Here is an 18,414-nt window from a genome sequence, read left to right on the forward strand (position 1 = left end):
TGTTTTGGCATCCGTCCTTAAGTATTATTCAGAATGTCTCCTTTACAGTAATAGTTGTTCTTTTAGTAGTCTAGTCAGTATAGCTGATTTTTCGGTTAACTAAGATTTGTGTCTACCTGGTTTTAATATCCTATTTCTGAACTTTGATAAATTCAACTTCTGCTGTCTTAGCTTGGAATATTCCCCACTTTGTTAGGGCTTGAAGTGATGTAACATGCTCTTGCAGGGAGTGACCGACTCGGAGAGAGTGGCGTTCGAGCTGTTTCCCGATGACGAGCGGCAATGCTTGAAGTGTAAAACCACCTGTTTCATGTCTGCTGTTTATTGTCCCTGTAAACCTGGGTTACTGGTCTGCCTGTACCATGTCGAGGATCTCTGTTCCTGTCCCACCTACAAATATAAACTGGGGTAAGCTTTAGACAGCAAATAATATTGTCTTCTGGAGATATTTATTATATATGTAGATGTTGTGGTTTGATAATCAAGTGCTTACTGTGTTTTGTCAATGGTGCCAGTCTTGGTATTCTGTTCTCTCAGTCCTTGGCAAATACAAAATGCCTTTTTTTGTGCTCATATGCAAAAGACTCTTTGTTTTCAGCATTCAGCCCTTCTTGCTCTATAATGGTGAAAATTGCTGGATAAGTTAGTTTACTTTTTTATTTATAGCATCAGGGTTGTCATCCCTCACATCCAGTCTTTGCCGAGTAATATTTTTTTTGCTTTCATTTGCTTTCCTTGCTGTTGTCAGCTTTCTGTTCCTGGTGTGCGTTACATTTTTGTCTTACATGAATGTCGTTTGTCCTAGGACAATTTCACAATTGCTTTAATTGTAATGTTGAAATTGCTTTTTGAAGCAGTTGCGACATTGAATTGTCTTAGGCGGAACATGGTGTGGTTGTAGGTCGTAATTATATAACTCTGGGTACATAACAGATCATTTCTGTGTTGTATGGACCAACACATCATAATGCCCCCCGCTTCCACCCTCCCGCTCCCCCAGTTTTTGCTGAAGAGTTTGAACTCTGTGCTACTTGTAGGTACCGCTATACCCTGGAGGAACTCTATCCAATGATGAATGCGCTCAAGATGCGTGCGGAGTCATACAATGAATGGGCTTCCAACGTTAACGAGGCTCTAGAGGCAAAAATTAACAATAAAAGAAGTAAGTGTCTTACCTTTTGTCTGCAACACATAATTTTAAATGGCTAGTTTTTCAGGTTTTAGTTTCCGAACCTTAGTAACTTTTTTCTTAAACGTATGTGCCAATCAAAATAAATTGTGTATAATTTCATATTTTAAAGTAAGTATTTTAGCTGTTACAGTCGCAGAAATTATTCTAAGCTGTCTCTGGGTGAGAAGGTTATAAATCACTTTGACACAAAATATAACAGAAGTTGAAAGAGAAATATATCTAATATATTGTGTTTATTCGCCCGTACCATTTAAAATCCCTCACAAAAGGGGACTTTTGTTAACTTCCCATCTTTCCCAAAAGGTCTCATCAATTTTAAGGCTTTGATAGAAGAGTCAGAAATGAAAAAGTTTCCAGACAATGATCTACTGCGACACCTCCGACTGGTTACGCAGGATGCAGACAAATGTGCCTCAGTTGCACAGCAGCTTCTTAACGGCAAAAGGCAAACCAGGTAAGTGTTCCTGTCTGTGTTTGCAACAAAACTGAGCGATTGAAGATAGGTGCTGGTGGCCAGTGATAGATGCCAGTGAATTCACCTTTACTGCATGTAATAAGTTAAACATCCTGAGCTTTCAATCTCTTCTTCCACCCTGTTTGACAGTTGGGCAGTAAATTCATTCTAACGTTCCCTCAAAGGAAAAATTGGTGCGATATTTCCAGACAAAGCAACGCCCAACAAGATACAGTCCACTTGTCGTTGTGCCACGGACACTGAAAATCCGTCAGTGGTGCATATGTCATTACATATATTCATTACACTTTATTCATTACACTTCATGCCTTGTGGAAAAATAAAGTGTCTCAACTTCCTGAGCTGATGATGACAGCAACACTGTATGAGATCTCTGAAAAATATTTTTTCTTTGGCAGCGCTTAGGTTGTATCTTTTAGGTTATTAGCTTGAGGAATTTGAAGATAGGGTGGTGCTTGGGTAATACGTTGTTCGTGAACTGGATGTCTGGTTGCCCGGTCCTGCCAGCACTTTCCATGTCTGAAATGAGTTGAAAGGAGTCCGAAGATCCAGAAGGACAAGGCCACATCTCCTCATTGCAGCAGTTCAATTGTGACTGTACTATGTGCTAGTTTTTCTGTCGGGAGCAGAGCCCGACCCCCCCTGGCTCCAAGCTCCTTTCAGGCAGGTCAGAGATCAGAAGGTCTCCCCTTGGCTCCTGTTCTCCAGCTGAACCCCCAGGTCCCTCGGCCGCTCCCATCACACTTGTGACAGTTTTGCAGTTTAGATGTCTATATATGTGTGTGCGCATATGTATATATACATAAATATTTGTTTTAAAAACTTGTGCCTTTTCCTGGAAGATACTGCAGAACTTCACAAAAACCAGTAAAACATTATGGACCATAAAACAGCCCATGTTTTACCTGGGACTTTGAAATCATTTTATTGTTCAGCTTACTGCGGATTTTGGAACTCCCAATGTGATCTTGCATATCCTTTAAAAATACCTATTTTTAACCTAGAATGGTGAGTTAAAATTTATTTTGTAGCGTTCACATTCCAGCCATGCTGGCATATCCTGCTGGGATGTTGTTTTCCTCTTTTCTTTCAATGACCTATTGTGAATTAAATCGGAGCCAGCACTGTAAGAGATTTCTTTCCTTTTGTGTTCAGGGTTCTCAGACCAATATTAATCGACTTGAGTTTAGAGAGGTTTTTAATATTAGCCAATTCATTAACACTTAGAAGCCGCTCATTTGATACGATGCTTTTGGATAAAATGAACATGATGATTTCAGCGTAAAGAGGATTTTTCAGAAGAGCCTACATGACCTGTGAATGTAAAACCCATTCAAAATCAGGATTTGTTCTCTTTTGGTACGGGCATGGGGAGAGCTTACTACAATAGCTATTGCAACATAACTCAATAGTTTGTCCACAATTGCTTTGTGTTCTGGAAAAAAAAAGCCTAATTTTATTCCATAATAACCAGTGCTCTTCCAAGGCTGAGTGGTTGTTCCAGAATACTATTTAGTATGAAAGAGCATTTTCAACAATAGCTTATTCTGCTGTCGCTGACCGAAGTTTTCCCATGTATGCGAGCCCTAGGCTGCTTGGATGCTTTTGAATATTCTATTATTTGTGAGTAAAGTTCGGCTCGCAAGAAATCAAAAGCAGATTTTTGAGAAGTCTAGATTTTTTTTTTTTTTTTTTTAATTATGATTTTTAGCTGAATTGTGTGTAATGGCAGGTACCGCTCCGGAGGAGGAAAGTGTCCAAACCAGCTGACGGTGAATGAGCTGCGGCTGTTCGTGAGGCAGCTCTATGCTCTGCCCTGTGTCCTCAGCCAGACACCCTTACTGAAGGTAACCTGGAAAACTGGGGGGAAGAACACCAGTGTTTGTCGTGGTGGTGTATTTGCAATAGCCTTACTATTTGCTCCAAGAATAAATACCTTTAACCTGGCAGGCCTGGGTAATTTGCGCATGTGAGTTATTTAAGAACGGAGCTCTCTGATCTGCTGGTGTTCACGGTCAGCAGGTTTTTGTACTGCAGGGGGGAATCAAAATGTTAGTATTTTACAAAGTAATGCAAAAGAAGCAGCAGGATGACCTGGGTAACCACAGGTGAAAAGTTTGGGGTCAGTTAACTGGTGTCCTCTGAAGAGTGAAGCCAGGTTTATCTGAGAGTATTCAAAACCTCGTAGTGCTCCGAGTGACAGGTCTCCCATTCGTATCACTTTCCTTCTTTGTTAATCCAGAATCAGCTTTGTGTTAGTCTTGTAATTAGATCCATTCTGACGCTCTCAGCCCACGTTCCAGGGAACGCCCCAGGTAACCCCGTCACCTGCTGTGACCGTGAGTCAGGTCACTTGTCCCACCACCATCACCCGGTGCTGATTATTTGCTCCCCAGATGATCAGCCCTCAGGCAAGCTGAAAATAATTCAAGATTTCATTTCAGTAATTGCCAAAATGTTGCATATCACACTGAAGAGTAATAAAAACCAGGAACTTAAATTCTGGGCAGCTGCAATTCCTGTCTTAAAGGCGAATGGCTTTGCATATTTGAGACTCTGGGAACCAAGAGCCAACAACTGAACCATCTCCTCAGCGCCCACACGAGGCAGACAGACCATGTAACTTTGAATTGGAACAGACCAGTTCAACCCAGCTTTACGAGTGTTGGGATCGAAGCTTTATCAGGTCTGGAATGTGTGAATCAGGCTTTATGTAATCCTATTTACAGTTATTTGTTTATAGGGTTGGAACTCCGTGAAGTTAGCTAACTATTTAATAAGCAGAAGTTCAGCAATGCCGGACATGCAAACAGTTCTTCTCCGTCTGGCATTCCTGAACAGGGAGATATCAAACACATATGGTCAGAGTATTCTTTTGTGTCATTCTCAAAAATCCTAAATTACATGTAGTCATGCAAATTAGGCTGTTCATACGGACGACCAACAGTTACTGGAGATGGGTTTACAATTTACTGTATCTCTAAAAAGGCTTTATTTCCATTATGGGTGAGATTTGCCTACCCTGGCAAACAACCTCACTGGCAAAATACCAAGGTGTGAAGCGAGAACTTGCGGCTGGAATAGCGTTTCAGCCAGTGCTGGAAGCATTGGGCAGGATGGCTGGATACACAATAATTGCAGCCTTTGCAGCGAGCTTACTCTGGCTAAGTGTCCTGCATCCTCGGTGATGCACGAACAGCACCTTTCTGGGATAATTATCTGTTGAATGTGTGGAGAGAAAGTGTCGCACTGCATGAAGGAGCCGAACGCCCGTGGCTCGCTGGGCCTGTGTGGTGCTGCTCAAACCCTTCACAGCGCAGCAGAAACGGGTCCCAGCAGCTCCACGCCCTTCCCCGCGTTCTGCAAAGTCGCCATCATCTTAACCTTGCCGCTTTTCAGCCTTCCCGATCATTCCAGAACGAAACCAGGACGCAGCACTGGTGGAACATTTAAAATGTCCCTTTAGATCCTTTCTGTTCTTCTGAGAGCTCTTTTTGACACTCGTCCCGTGATTCAAAGGAGTTGGGATTGGAGTTCCCTTGTTCGATGAGCCTCAAGCCGGTGGACACATTCTGTGTGAGGAGATGCTGGCGCACACACTATGTGTCAAAGATCCACTATCGAAGTGTTCTGAATGTCATAATTTGCCCTGCACGTTGTGTGCATTGCAACGTGGCGTTTGCCAGGAAGCAAACATTTAAGCGTTGAGGAGATTTGGCAGTGGGTTTCCTTCTGATTCATTGCGTTTGTCTCTTTCAGGATCTTCTTGATCGCGTGGAAGCTTTTCAACAGCAAAGCCAAAAACTCCTTTCTGAAGAAATGCCCAGCGCCGCGGAGCTTCAGGAGCTGCTGGACGTCAGCTTTGACTTCGACGTGGACCTGCCGCAGCTGGCCGAGCTGCGGACGCGCCTGGAGCAGGCGCGCTGGCTGGAGGACGTGCAGCTCGCGTCCTCCGACCACAGCTCCCTGACTCTGGACGACATGAGACGGCTCATAGACTCAGGTGTTGGACTCGCTCCCTACCCAGCGGTTGAGAAGGCGATGGCGAAGCTGCAGGAGCTCCTGACTGTGTCCGAACACTGGGACGACAAAGCCAGAAACCTGCTGAAGGCCAGGTAGAAGCTGAATCCAGCATTGCGTTTTGGAGTTCCACCAGCCGTTTAAGATGGAAGTGGTTGGTTTGACTTCTGAAGGGGCTCTCGTTCGTTCCGTTCACAGCACCAAGGCAAAACTGGTGCCATCCAGAAGGGAAAGGGATGAGCGACTGGGCAGTGGTTTGCAGCGCTCGTGGTGCTCCGCTGTCCTTGCGCAGGTTCTCCATCCGTCACAGGAAGGGTTTTAAGACAACTCGTCCTTCCCTTTTACCTTTTTCCCTCCCCCAGTGTCACACTGGAGGGTGCATGTCCAGACGGACCTTGAATATATGCTACCAACTGGTAAAATTTGATTAGATAGGCTATTTCTAACACTGAGGAAATTTTCCAGATAAGTGATGCAGGGGAGAAGGAAGTAAGCCCAATACATCCTTACGGAGAAAAATTTTCTTGCTCATGGCTTTGACCACCTAATTTATAAAGTAAAATGGGGGGAGCACAGTCTACTTAAAGTTTAGAAGAGTGGCACAAACTTGTATGCAAGGTTTCTGCTCTCAGCATTCCTGATTTTTTTTTTTTTTTTCATTTTTAAATTTTTTCCACCAGCCTCATAACTGTGAAAGCATTTGAATGTTTCTTTACTCATTCGTAACCATAGTATTTTAAAATGGTAACTTCATAGCAGCTCAAAGCTGGAATAAGCTTGGTTTTATCCTCCAAAATAGAGATGCACTTGAGTTTGGTCTTTTCTAAAATGTCAGAATCAAATTGTGAAATACAGAAAAGCCACCTCCACTTCTTTAACTTTCTAGTGTGGAATCTCTCAGTTGGTGCTGTTTTGAGGTTTAAGGAGGATCCAAGGGCCTGTCATTTAAAACTTATCAAATGTTAAATCTCCCTTAAGCTCAAATGTGTAAATATTGAAAAAATAGAGAAATAATCCTACATGTTTTTAGCATTTCTAGTAGGCACCTATAGCAAGGATTCCTAAATTTCTAAAAGAGTACCTGCATTACTGATGCCCTGGTTGTACAGTACACATCTCTAGTACTGGATATTTGGTGTAACTCTTCCATTTTAATAAAGCAGGTGAGCAGAAGAGCCCGAGCGCGTGGCGGTGTCTCAGCTCCGGGTGTTTTGTCCCCGCAGGCCGCGGCAGTCGCTGAGCAGCCTGGCGGCAGCGGTGAAGGAGATGGAGGAGATCCCGGCGTACCTGCCCAGCGGTGCCGCGCTGAAGGACGCGGTGCAGAAGGCCAAGGACTGGCTGCAAGAAGTGGAAGGGCTGCAGGTGCGTAAAGGGCACTTGTGGCTTCCTGGGGAGTGACAGTGACACTCTGAAGCAAAACTGCTTCATCTGTAACATCTATTGCCTTGGGCACGGTGCAGTTACCCCCTGAGTGCAATTATTTTACTACTGTTTCTAGACCTGATTTGGATTCCTTCACCTTTGCAGTTAACTGACTGCAATAAAATCTCTAAAGGAGCTATAAAAAAAATTTGAAATTAAAAAGATATTATGTTATGGAACTTTAGGGTAAGTTTTGCTCAGCTGCTAGTAACAACTACCTGGTAACGGTATTTTTATGTACCATTCTGCGTCTTGCTGCACTCCTGTAGTGTGGAGTGGGTGACACAATGAAGTTCTGCTTGTTGACTGCTCAATGAACAAAACCCCTCAAGTATTCGCAAGTCACTAATAACATTTTTTCACAGCTGCCATTTGCTTGACTAAACAAATAACTCCAGCATCTCCTAAAAAGAAATAAGGAGATTTCCTGATCCAGGAATGTTCCTGGTCAGCCCAATGTCCTGTCTCTGTGTTGTCTCCAGTTTTGAATGCGCTTTTCTGGAACATCCCCGATGGTACAAGGACACTGGGACCTCTGATGAGGCCCCATCGAACTCCTTTGCTGCTACCACATCTGTGTCATCAGTGATATTTCAGACATCCTGTGATGGAGATGTATTCTCACATTTGTCAGCCATTAAGCGTGGCCAATCTCAAGGCCATTTCGTGGTTTATTCTGGTGTGGTCAGCCTTTGATTTCGCCAATTAAATTACTTGTAGTTTTGTAGTAGTTTTCTTAGAATTTTGAGGTGGAAGTTACTTGGTTTCCTCTTCTTCCTTCCCTCTTCTCTTCATCCTCTTCCATTTTTTGAGGCTCCTTCCAGCTTTGTGTGATTTCCATCTCCATGTTCACGCTCTCCAATAAGTCTTCAAAAAGTTGATGGCAGAGAGGGAAAAAAGTGTCTTCCCAACAAAGAGATCTGGACAAGTTTTCACCTTGGCTTCTAGCACTGCCCATTTGAACTTTTTTTTTTAAACATTTCAGTTTTATTTATGGACCCAGTTTCCTTTCCTGTGTTTTTAGGGTTTTTTTTTTTCTTTTACAGTTCAATGGCAGCTTTTATTTCAAAAATCAGTTGTCATGGACTTTAACATTTTGAAGGAACAAAGGTCACGTAATAATAACTTTTGTTTGAGTGCTGTCTTGAAAGGGCTTAAGTGAATTGTTCTCGTCATTTGCTAATTTCTTGGTTTGGCTTCTGGGATTCTGCCTCCTGAATATGGAAAAATGTGTCTGTATGTGCCAAGAATTTTTGCTTCAGTTCTGCGAAGCCTGGGAGCCTACTTATGTTGTTGGCTGTCTTTTTTTTTTTAACTGTCATTTGGTATCTTTCCCCAAAAAATGTTTTATTAATTTTCCCTATGTACCTAATGACTAGAGCACGAGAAGCGCAAACGTTGGAATAACAGTTGTGGAAGTGACTGAAGTGTCTAAGCAGCACGTTCTTTTTTTTACAAGCTCTACCTTCCGTGAATCACTGCAAGTCATTGAGATTATCTCAAGTGGTATCTCTTATATACATGGAGCATTTCTTAATTTATAATCGGACAGGTTGGAGGACGCGTCCCTGTCCTGGACACACTCGTGGAACTTGTCACAAGAGGCCGATCCATCCCTGTGCACCTGGAGTACCTGCCCAGGCTGGAGTCCCTGGTGTCCGAGGTCCAGGCGTGGAAGGAATGTGCAGCCAACACCTTCCTGGGCGAGAACTCCCCGTATTCACTCCTGGAGGTGAGAGAACTCAGCCCTGGATCGCTGAGACCACCGTTCACACCACAGCAAAAGCGCATCTGACTTACAGCGTTAACTCAGGAAATAGCAGTAAATATTAAGTGTATTTGCCAAATTGGTTTAGGATTATATTTCTTACTTTAACATTGTTTTTATAGATTGACTTATGCTTTTAGTGGTTTAAACTCTCAAAATTATTAGGATTTAGCTATGCTTTTAATCAGTGGCTAGTGAGAGCCTGCTGTGGCACAGTCTGACATTTGCAGTATAACTATGGGAATATTGAGGTACGCGTGGCACCGAATTTACTTCAGCGCGTCAGGCTGCAGCCGCAGGAGCGCAGGTTCGTACCCGCTGCACCCACCCGGCGTGGTGATGGACAGACGGACAGCGGGACAGGCTGAGGCTGCACCTGCCTCCCCTGCACCCCAGGTGCGGCGTGCAGCTCCATGGCGTGCAGCTCCGCGGCGTGCAGCTCTGCAGTGTCCCCGCTCGCGGCCCCGCTCAGCCCGGCCCCTCACACCGTCCGGACAGACGGGGACATGGGGCAGCCCCTGGAACCCCCTGCTGGTAAATCCTGCTGGGGCAGTTATAGAATAATAGGATCGTTTTCGTTGGAAGAGACCCTCAGGATCATAGAGTCCAACCACTAACCCAGCCCTGGCATTGCCCCATGTCCCTGAGAACCTCACCTCCGTCTGTCCAACCCCTCCAGGGATGGTGACTCCAGCACTGCCCTGGGCAGCCTGTTCCAATGCCCAACAGCCCTTTGGGGGAGAAATTGTTCCCCAGATCCAACCTCAACCTCCCCTGGCACAACTTGAGGCCGTTTCCTCTCATCCACAGGTGTTTGCGTGCTGCCCAATTTATAAAATTGGGTTTTTTTAACCTTCCAGTTCTCCCCATTTTCATCCTAGTTCCCCAAATCTTTGGAAGAAACTGCGGAACTCCCTGTTCTAACCAGTCAGATGTGGCTGTGTCAGGGCAAGACAAATGCATTAACCACGTTGCAGACAGTAACTGCTGCTCTGTCCCCCAGGTGTTGTGTCCGCGGTGTGATATTGGGATGCTGAATCTGAAGAGGAAGCAGAAGAAGCTGAAGGAGCCAGTGCCAAGCGGAAAGAAGAAAAGCACTAAGCTAGAAACTCTGAGCGACTTAGAGAGAGCTCTCTCTGAGAGCAAAGACACCGCATCTGCGGTATGTGCTTTGATTTTTTTTTTTTTTTTTCAACTGGAATTTCTTATAAGTTCCTGTAATCTTGGTTTCTGTTTGCCTCTCATGCAGCAGTGGTACCTTCCACTCTTTTCTGCTTGCTCTGCTGTTCTGCAGAAGGATTCCTACGACTGGGATTTCTGTGCTTGCTTCAGGCTTCTCAAAATTGCTTTTAGTGGAAAAAATGTGTGTTGTTTTTGGGCATGGAAATAGCCTTACAGTTTGCCAGGCAATGCCTGTAGCCTAACAAAGCGCAGGAAAATAAAAAATCGAGACCTGTTTTACCCCACCACACCAAAACCTTATTAAAGATAAGGCTTTCCCAAGTCTGATCCTTTCAAAGAACACAATAACCCAACACCATCTATAATTAAAACAAACCCCATAAATAATTAAAGAAAACCTCATGCATTATGAAGTCAGTAAAACACTAGTTCTGGGTGGCGCAGACGTAGTCGCGGGTGGTAAAGCCCAACGTTGTACCTGCCGTGCTCAGTGCCGTATGTACCTAACGGACTGTGCTGTGCCCGGGTCCCATATCTGCCTGTGCTGGACAAGCTGTCTGGATTTTGCACAGCTTATTTTTCTCTAATTGTCACATTTCAAAGCCGTGGGGTTTGAAATATCTGGTTTGTACAGATTTATAAACCCTCCTGTATACGTGTATTTTTATATTCATAATAAAATGCATAGAATTTTTTCTTTGCAGCTGCTACTAATACCATTTATTAAACTGAAATATAGTGCTATCTTTGATAGCAGATAATGCTAAAGATGCCTTAAAAAAAAAAAAAAAAAAAGGCTCGTGAACAGCTGTAGAAAAGGCAAACACCTGAATTTCAGTTGGTGTTTGCAAAGCCCAGAGCGAGTCCAGAGTCAGGGGCCAGCCCTGTGCAGTGTGTGCAATGTGGGTATCGGATCATCGGTATTTCTGAAAACAGCCCAGGTGTGTTTTAAGATTATACAGAATCGGGCTTTGTATTTGAGAGATGTTCATAGAGAACAAACCGAATCTGAACTTGTTTTGGAATTTAAGCTGCTTTAATGCAGGTAATGAGTTTGTAGTACAAAACACAAAGGATTCGGGACAGAGAGGAAGGGAGTCAGGTTATTTTTGCAAAGGAATAAGCTTTGTACCTCTGGGCCTGATGAGAGAATGGAAGGAAGCTGAAGTCGCATCACTGCACATCCCCATAACCGCTTCACTTCAAACACTGAAAGCCTCCAAGGGGTGCGGGGTGAGATGTTTCGCAAAGATCCGAAATACTCGCTGGCATATGTGAAGAGCATGAGTGTGCAGAGCTCAGCCCGTGCTCCCAGGTAACCCTTCTTTGGCAGTGACGTCCCTTTGTCCTCCCTTTCAGATGGCCACGCTGGGTGAGGCCCGGCTGAAGGAGATGGAGGCGCTGCGTGCCCTGCGAGCTGCCAACGAGGTGAAGGTGCTGTCGAGCGAGGAGGATGCGGAGCTGAAAGTCTGTCTGTGCCAGAAGGAGCCGGCGGCTCCCATGATCCAGTGTGAGCTCTGCAGGGGGTTCTTCCACACCGCCTGCGTTTCAGTGCCCAGCGTGCTGCAGGGACCTCGCGTCTGGCTCTGTCCTCACTGTCACCGATCGGAAAAGCCGCCTTTAGAAAAGATCTTGCCGTTGCTGGCCTCCTTGCAGCGCATCCGCGTGAGGCTTCCCGAGGGGGACGCCTTGCGGTACATGATCGAGAGAACTGTGAACTGGCAGCACAGAGCACAACAAATGTTGTATTCAGGGAATCTCAAACTTGTCCAAGACAAAGTTGGCTCAGGATTATTGTACAGCAGATGGCAAAGCACGGCGGGGCCGCTGCCGGAGACAAACAAGGTGAGGCCGGTGGTTGGTCGGGGACGGTCTGTGACACCTCTCCGGGTTTGGGTTCCCTGTGTCTGGCAAGGCACGGTGTTTGTGTGTTGCTGCGCAGACAGAAGGAGTTCGGGCTCTGCCAGGCTGTGTCTGTGCCCAGCAACAGCCTCGGCTTCGCCTTCCGCTGCAGCCCTGGCAACAATCTCTCCTAATGGGCCCGTTTTTCCTTCTTTTCCTCCCGGCTCCTACACCCTAATGTGACACTATTAACGCCAGAGCTGCTGAAGCCGTTGTTTCTCGAGTGCTTAGTATTCAATTGGTCTTTATATTCTGCTCTTACAAGTATTTCCATATAGTTTTAAGTGTTGAGAATTAGTAACAGAGGCACAAACCTTCCAGTGAGTTACCAGCTTCGCTCTCCGATAAGCTTGTTTTCAAGAGGGTATCTTCATCTGTTACTGCTGCTCCTCCTCCTCATCACTTACAGTACAACTCCCAAGCTGAATATTCTGCTAATACTGAGTTAAGCTACGGCAACTGTTTCAGGCGTCATCACGAGGGAGCTTCAAACTTCCTCCAGTAAAGATCTTTGAGCAAAAAGCACAGGGAAAGTGGGAAACAGGTGAAGCATTCCTAGTTTTCCTGAGATAATAAGTCTGAAATACAAGGTCTGTGCAGCGTAAAGACACGAAACATCCCAAATACACTGTGTTGGTTTTACTTTTTGATTGAAACACTTTATTTTTTGCTAGTGCAACCTTGCTAAAGTTAGTCTGTGTGTTTGTGTTTTCACACTCTTTTATGGTAAAACATAAAACGTGCCCCGCGCGCTTGGGGAGGTGGTGCAGCTGCTTCTCGGGTAACTCAGCTATACCAAGTTGCCTGTTTTGGCCAAATTGTTCATATAAGCAAGCCTAGTTTCAGAAATTAAAACTATATGTAGAAATCTAAGACAAATTTCTCTGATAATTTAGGTTTGAAAGTATCTTTTTACTAGACTAGTTGAAAAACAGTAGGCAAGGCTTAGGGCATGTACATTGATGTTTGGGTCAGAGACAGAAACAGTAAGCGTAGTTTTAGCTCAGTTTTAGCTCAGTTTAACCATTTTTGTGTTGTCTGGAGCTCAAGTCCGTAAACCTCCCAAACCAAGGAAACTCCAGCAGAGCGAGTTCAGGTCTTTGCGGCCGCATTTCCCACATCAGGAGCCCTGTTCAGTGGAAGAGCATCTGAGCAGGGACACCAGCTCGGGGACCCTTCCTGGGGACAGCGGCACCCGGGGTAGGTCACGGTGGCCTCCGGAGCCATCCCAGCACAGCCGCTGCACCAGAGCTTTGTTCTTGATGGATTTGTGGGGTTTTTTTGGTGAATCCAGTGTCTCAGCATTGCTGTCCTGTCACAGTTGTGTTTTCCCTGTTATCTGGCGTAATCCAACACTCTGGTTCCCCAGAGAACTCGTAGCAGTAACCGCAAAGGGGCCCAGGCACGTGAATAGTGAGGTAGACAATATTTCGGAAGGCGTCTGGTGCGATGCCTTTCTGACACTTGTGGGTCCCAACCTGCTGCTGGCTGGCTTGCCTAAGCCGTCTTTGCATAATTAAGCGCATGTTTTGCCTTTGGAGTGTCCTCTGTGCGTGCTGAGGTAGAACAAATTGCTTCAAAACAGGTTGGTGTCTCACGGGATCAAGGACGTGAGAAATCGCTTTGTTATGGTGAACAAAAGGAGGAAACTCAGATCTACCCAGAGTCAGTTCTCAAGCTGAAGCCCCTGTTTCCACAAGGCTGGGATGACCCCACGGTGACTCTGCTGGTGAATTCCGGCAATAAAGTTGCTTTTGTCTTTTTCCGAGTGAAGGATGAAGGATTTGGGTGTCTTAGATTGAGCAGTTTGCAGGAATACAAGATTTAAGTAACTGTAAGAGAAACAAGTTTTGACTCTATTGCAGTTATTTGACAAATCAAAACTACATGCTTAGTGAAAATACCTGTGCATTCTGCTTTGTTTTCTAGGTTTCCCAGACAATTGGAGCTATGTCATTCTCCATGCCTCATGACTGGGATAACAGAACCATATATTTACATTCTACATTTTCCACAGGACAGCACTGCATCCCACTTCATGGTTTGTAGTTTTCACTTGAATTTTTAGTTTTATTTTTTTCTTCTTTTCGCTGTGTTTGGTGAGAAGAGAGCGTGTCCTGGTCAGCAGGAGGTGGCCGAGGTGGGAGGCACAGGACTGTGCAGCGGCTCTGGTTGCTTCTCCATCTCCTCAGCAGCTTTGCAACGTAATGTCCAGCTTTGGCAGAGGGGGAAAGGTTCTCAACGAGTCACATTTCCCATGTGTGCAATGAAAATGGGCTGTGGTAGGAGAAGAGGGATCAGCCAAGGGCTGGACCCATCCTACGTGAACAGCACATGGCTGTGGGGGCAGCCGAAGGGGCTGCAGGAGCGGGGAGACCATGGAAATTGTAGGAGCGGGATGGGAACAGGGCAGGGAGGTGGTGCTGGGGACCAGGGGCTGCGTCACCCGCAGGACACGGGTCTGGGGAAGTTTTGCTGCAGCACGGCTGTCCCAAGTCGCAGAGCTGAGCGCTGGGAGCTGCAGGTTCTGCGCCCGCTCCCTGGCTCAGCCCAGTGTCTGTCAGTGCTGGAAGTTGCATCATTTTACGACTGGAAAAGAAATGATTTATCATTTCTTTCCTCCTGACGCAGGATGCTCCAGGGACACAGGCCTAATCTTATCTTCATGTTCTCAAGTCAGCGCAGCTTAGTCCATGCTAATTTTACACAAGACACTTCAGTTTAACGTTACAGTTAAATCAAACAAGGCAGTCCTTTGTACAGCCGGGTTTACTTTTCAGGCCATATTTGAGTTGTACTGAATACTGTATTAAAAAGCTGATATTTACCCAATGATCTTGGCCTCCCCAGCTGTGACTGTTTCCAAAGCCCAGTGCAAGTTTTGTGAGCTCAGCCCCAGCGGTGGGTGGTGACTGTCGGGCAGGACTCGGTTGCAGGGCTCACCCTCTCAGCTTTTTTTCCTCCCTTCTCTTCACTGCGCTTATGGATCCCACTCAGTTTGTTCATCTTACCCACTTCTTACCTAGTGAGAGGTTCATTACACTTCTTGCAGCTTCAGAAGCAGGAGAAATTGCAGAGAACGATGGCAATTGCTTGTCCTCGAACCAGCAGAAATGCAATCCTGGGAGGGCACTGAGCCGCAGCACAGTAACTTCGGTGCAAAGCTTTATCTTTCTTCTCAACCCTGCTGTTAAAAATGAGCAGTGAGGAGGGAAGAGATAAGAGTTGCAGACTTTAAAATGTCTTTTGCAGTTGTTTTATATACTACCAGAGATGAATTTTCATTGTCTGTGCAGTTCTCATCAGTGCTGACACTGAATAATTCCTTTTCTCCTCTCTGTCTTTCACCACAGTCATTAGCACAGAGCTGGATGAGCTGATGATGGAAGCCCAGCTGCTGCAGGTTTCTCTGCCTGAAATCCAGGAGCTCTACCAGACCCTGTTCACAAAGCCAAGCCCCGTCTCGCAGGCGGAGCAGAGGTCGGCGCTTGGAGCTGCAAATGAAAAGGCAAGTGTCTGATCAGAGCAATGGCACTGGGGAGCAGAGGCTCTGCCCGAACCCCTGACCATTACAAAGAGGGGTTAAGAAGTTGATAACTTAATGAATTTGTTACAAACAATTGAATTTCTTATGAGGAAAGGCTGAGAGAGCTGGGGCTGTTTAGCTGGAGAAGCTGAGAGGGATCTGATCAATGGGATCAATATCTCAGGGTGGGTGGCAGAGGATGGAGCAGACTCTGTTCAGTGGTGCCCAACGCCAGGGTGAGGGGCAACGGGCACAGACTGAAACACAGGAGGGTCCGTCTGAACATGAGGAGAAACTTCTTTGCTGTGAGGTGCGAGAGCCTGGGCCAGGCTGCCCAGAGCAGGTGTGGAGTCTCCTTCTCTGAGACATTCAAACCCAACTGGATCGACCTGTGTGATCTGCTCTGGTGACCCTGCGTGAGCAGGGGTTGGACTGGGGGATCTACAGGGGTCCTGCAACCCCAACCAGCCTGGGACTCCGTAATATAATTTGTGGCAATTTGAGTCTGTTTGTTATGGTCCCTGTCTGTATTTTACAGACATCTGTCCTAATTTGACCCTTGTCCTGTGTTTGAGGCTTTCCAAGAAAGCTGCCTTTGGAGCAGGGCACTCGGAGGCAGGAAATGAGAATCTTTTTTTTTCTATAAATTCTGTCACTGGAGTGTGACACTGTCCTTTGCTCCCTTTACGCATCCTGCTTTTGCTGAACACACAGCACTCTGTCGAATACTGCGCTTTGATTTAAGCCTACTTATTCCTAAAAGCAGGACATGTAATAACAGGATAATGAGTGTTACTTGCACGCTTAGGATTTTACCAAAATGTCTTTCCGATAGAATGAGTGTTGCCGAGGAAAAAAAGATGGAATTAGTTACATGGAGAGAAAACTAAAGCGGCGTTTTGAGAGAGAGAGCTTCTATGATGAGAAGAGAGCGAGAGTAAAAAAAATGAGAACACCCAAAAAGAAGAAACTGAAACTGAATCACTCGAAGGATCTGTGCACTAACAAACTGGAGAGAGAGCGGGAGCGTCTCCTGGAGATGCCTCGTTCCAGCGAGAGCCACTTGCTGCCCTCAGACACGTCGTTCTCCGAGCAGGAGGACTCCGAGGATGAAGACGCCATCTGCCCTGCTGTGAATTGTCTCCAGCCTGAGGGAGACGAGGTCAGTAGAGGCCGGGCCGCTGCGCTGGGCTCTGGGACATTGAACTGCCCCGAAACTGTCTGAATACAGAAGGGTTAGGTACAAAGGCTGTTGGTAACGCAGAGATGGTGTCTGTGACCGCGGGGACACATTGGGAACGATCCTTCCCACCTTCTCCGAGAGCAGCTGTGAGCTGGGACTGGGGAGGGCAGGGGGGGATCAGAACATATGCACAGGGGCGGGAGGAGGAGCTGGGGCTGTGCAGGCACTGAATGCCTCTGTGCTCTGGAAGTAAGAGTGATAAGGGTCTCTGCTCCCAAGGAACAAGTGCCAGGACCAGAGGAAACGGCCTCAAGTTGTGCCAGGGGAGGTTGAGGTCGGGTCTTGGGAACAATTTCTTCCCCAAAGGGCTGTTGGGCGTTGGAACAGGCTGCCCAGGGCAGTGGTGGAGTCACCATCCCTGGAGGGGTTTAAAAGGCGTTTAGACGAGGTTCTTAGGGACATGGGTTAGTGCCAGATTTGGGTTAATGGTTGGACTCTGTGATCTTGAGCATCTCTCCCAACCAAAATGATTCTCCGATTGACTTTGGGCTGCAGCCTTTCCAAAGCTGGGGGCAGCGCCTTGGAGCTCTGCACAGCCCCATCCGAACTGGAACATGGAGAACGGGGTGTCCCCAGATGCTGGGGGGGGTGTGGTGACGTTGCCTCCGCAATCTTGCCATGGGTGGGAGAGCAGCAGGAGGGACAAGGGACGTGGGCCCTTGTCTTGGTTTCAGCACAGCTGAGCATCCAGCACCAACCAGTTGTGGAATGGGACGTTTCTCACTCATGTAAATAGATTAAATGCCCAGAATGACTAATGAACGCTGGATTTGCTTGGTCCTTCTCTGAACACCGGTGTGTCTGTTCCTCACCAGGTGGATTGGGTCCAGTGCGATGGCAGCTGCAACCAGTGGTTCCACCAGGTGTGCGTGGGCATCTCTCCAGAAATGGCCGAGAAGGAGGATTACATCTGCGCCAGCTGCACGGGGAAGGACTCGCAATATCGGAAGTAAAAGCTCCCCCTAAACCATTCAGGACTCGAGTACAGAAGGTTATCAGAGTTTTCCAGTAAACCCGCAGGGGCTGGTTTAAGAACCAGATTGCAAATGGTGCTACTTCTATCCTTATGGGATCATTTTCCAGAACTCAAAACAATTTTTGACACTTTTGTATTTTCCCTTGATCTGTTTGTGGTTGTTGAGGTTTGAGATGCTGACTGTTTAGCAGGGGTTTCCACCAATTTGGAAAGCATTTGAAACATGCACCTTTTACTGTACAGCATTAAATTACCTCTCTGGGATTTACCGGCGTATTTAATTCAGCTTGGTTTAGGTGCAAAAAAAACCTGCACCATGAATTTTCCAATAAATCCTCTTTTGAGGAAATCCCTGTTTACTCTGTTAACTCTTTGGAGACTTTAGTTTTTTTCCACTTTGTTTTCCGTAGACTAGGTTTATTTATCTGAGCAATAACTTCTATGTCTGGTTTCAGTGACTGGAATGACAATTCTGAACAGCGTGTTGCTTCTAGCATTGGTTGATGTACAGAAAGCAAATGTTAGATCCTAGTGTCACTGATGGCCCAGTGAGGTAGAAGACAGGAAAAAAAAAAAAAAAGCTCTGTAAAGTAATTGCCACAGCTGTATTTTGGCTTTCTCCTTTTTTGGGTAGCTTGTATCAAATGTTGCAGTTTATATTGTGGAATAAACCCCTGGTTATGTTATAAAATTAAATGTTGGTGTTTT

General features: G+C 46.0%; 1 protein-coding gene across 2 annotated transcripts in view; it reads left to right on the forward strand.

Annotated features, from left to right (window-relative positions):
- KDM5B (lysine demethylase 5B) overlaps nt 1-18,414 on the forward strand; it is a 51,917-nt gene extending 33,503 nt beyond the window's left edge. For both annotated transcript variants that reach the window (XM_065649314.1, XM_065649315.1), the window contains exons 15-27: nt 227-408; nt 1,038-1,162; nt 1,496-1,646; nt 3,400-3,514; nt 5,427-5,782; nt 6,911-7,049; nt 8,662-8,841; nt 9,881-10,039; nt 11,419-11,904; nt 13,891-14,002; nt 15,315-15,469; nt 16,323-16,649; nt 17,546-18,414. In XM_065649314.1, coding sequence (XP_065505386.1) covers nt 227-408; nt 1,038-1,162; nt 1,496-1,646; nt 3,400-3,514; nt 5,427-5,782; nt 6,911-7,049; nt 8,662-8,841; nt 9,881-10,039; nt 11,419-11,904; nt 13,891-14,002; nt 15,315-15,469; nt 16,323-16,649; nt 17,546-17,683 — 2,625 coding nt within the window. In that variant the 3' untranslated portion in view covers nt 17,684-18,414. The remainder of the gene's footprint in view (nt 1-226; nt 409-1,037; nt 1,163-1,495; nt 1,647-3,399; nt 3,515-5,426; nt 5,783-6,910; nt 7,050-8,661; nt 8,842-9,880; nt 10,040-11,418; nt 11,905-13,890; nt 14,003-15,314; nt 15,470-16,322; nt 16,650-17,545) is intronic.

This window comes from Caloenas nicobarica, chromosome 21 (genome assembly GCF_036013445.1).
Source record: "Caloenas nicobarica isolate bCalNic1 chromosome 21, bCalNic1.hap1, whole genome shotgun sequence".
Lineage (NCBI taxonomy): Eukaryota > Metazoa > Chordata > Aves > Columbiformes > Columbidae > Caloenas > Caloenas nicobarica.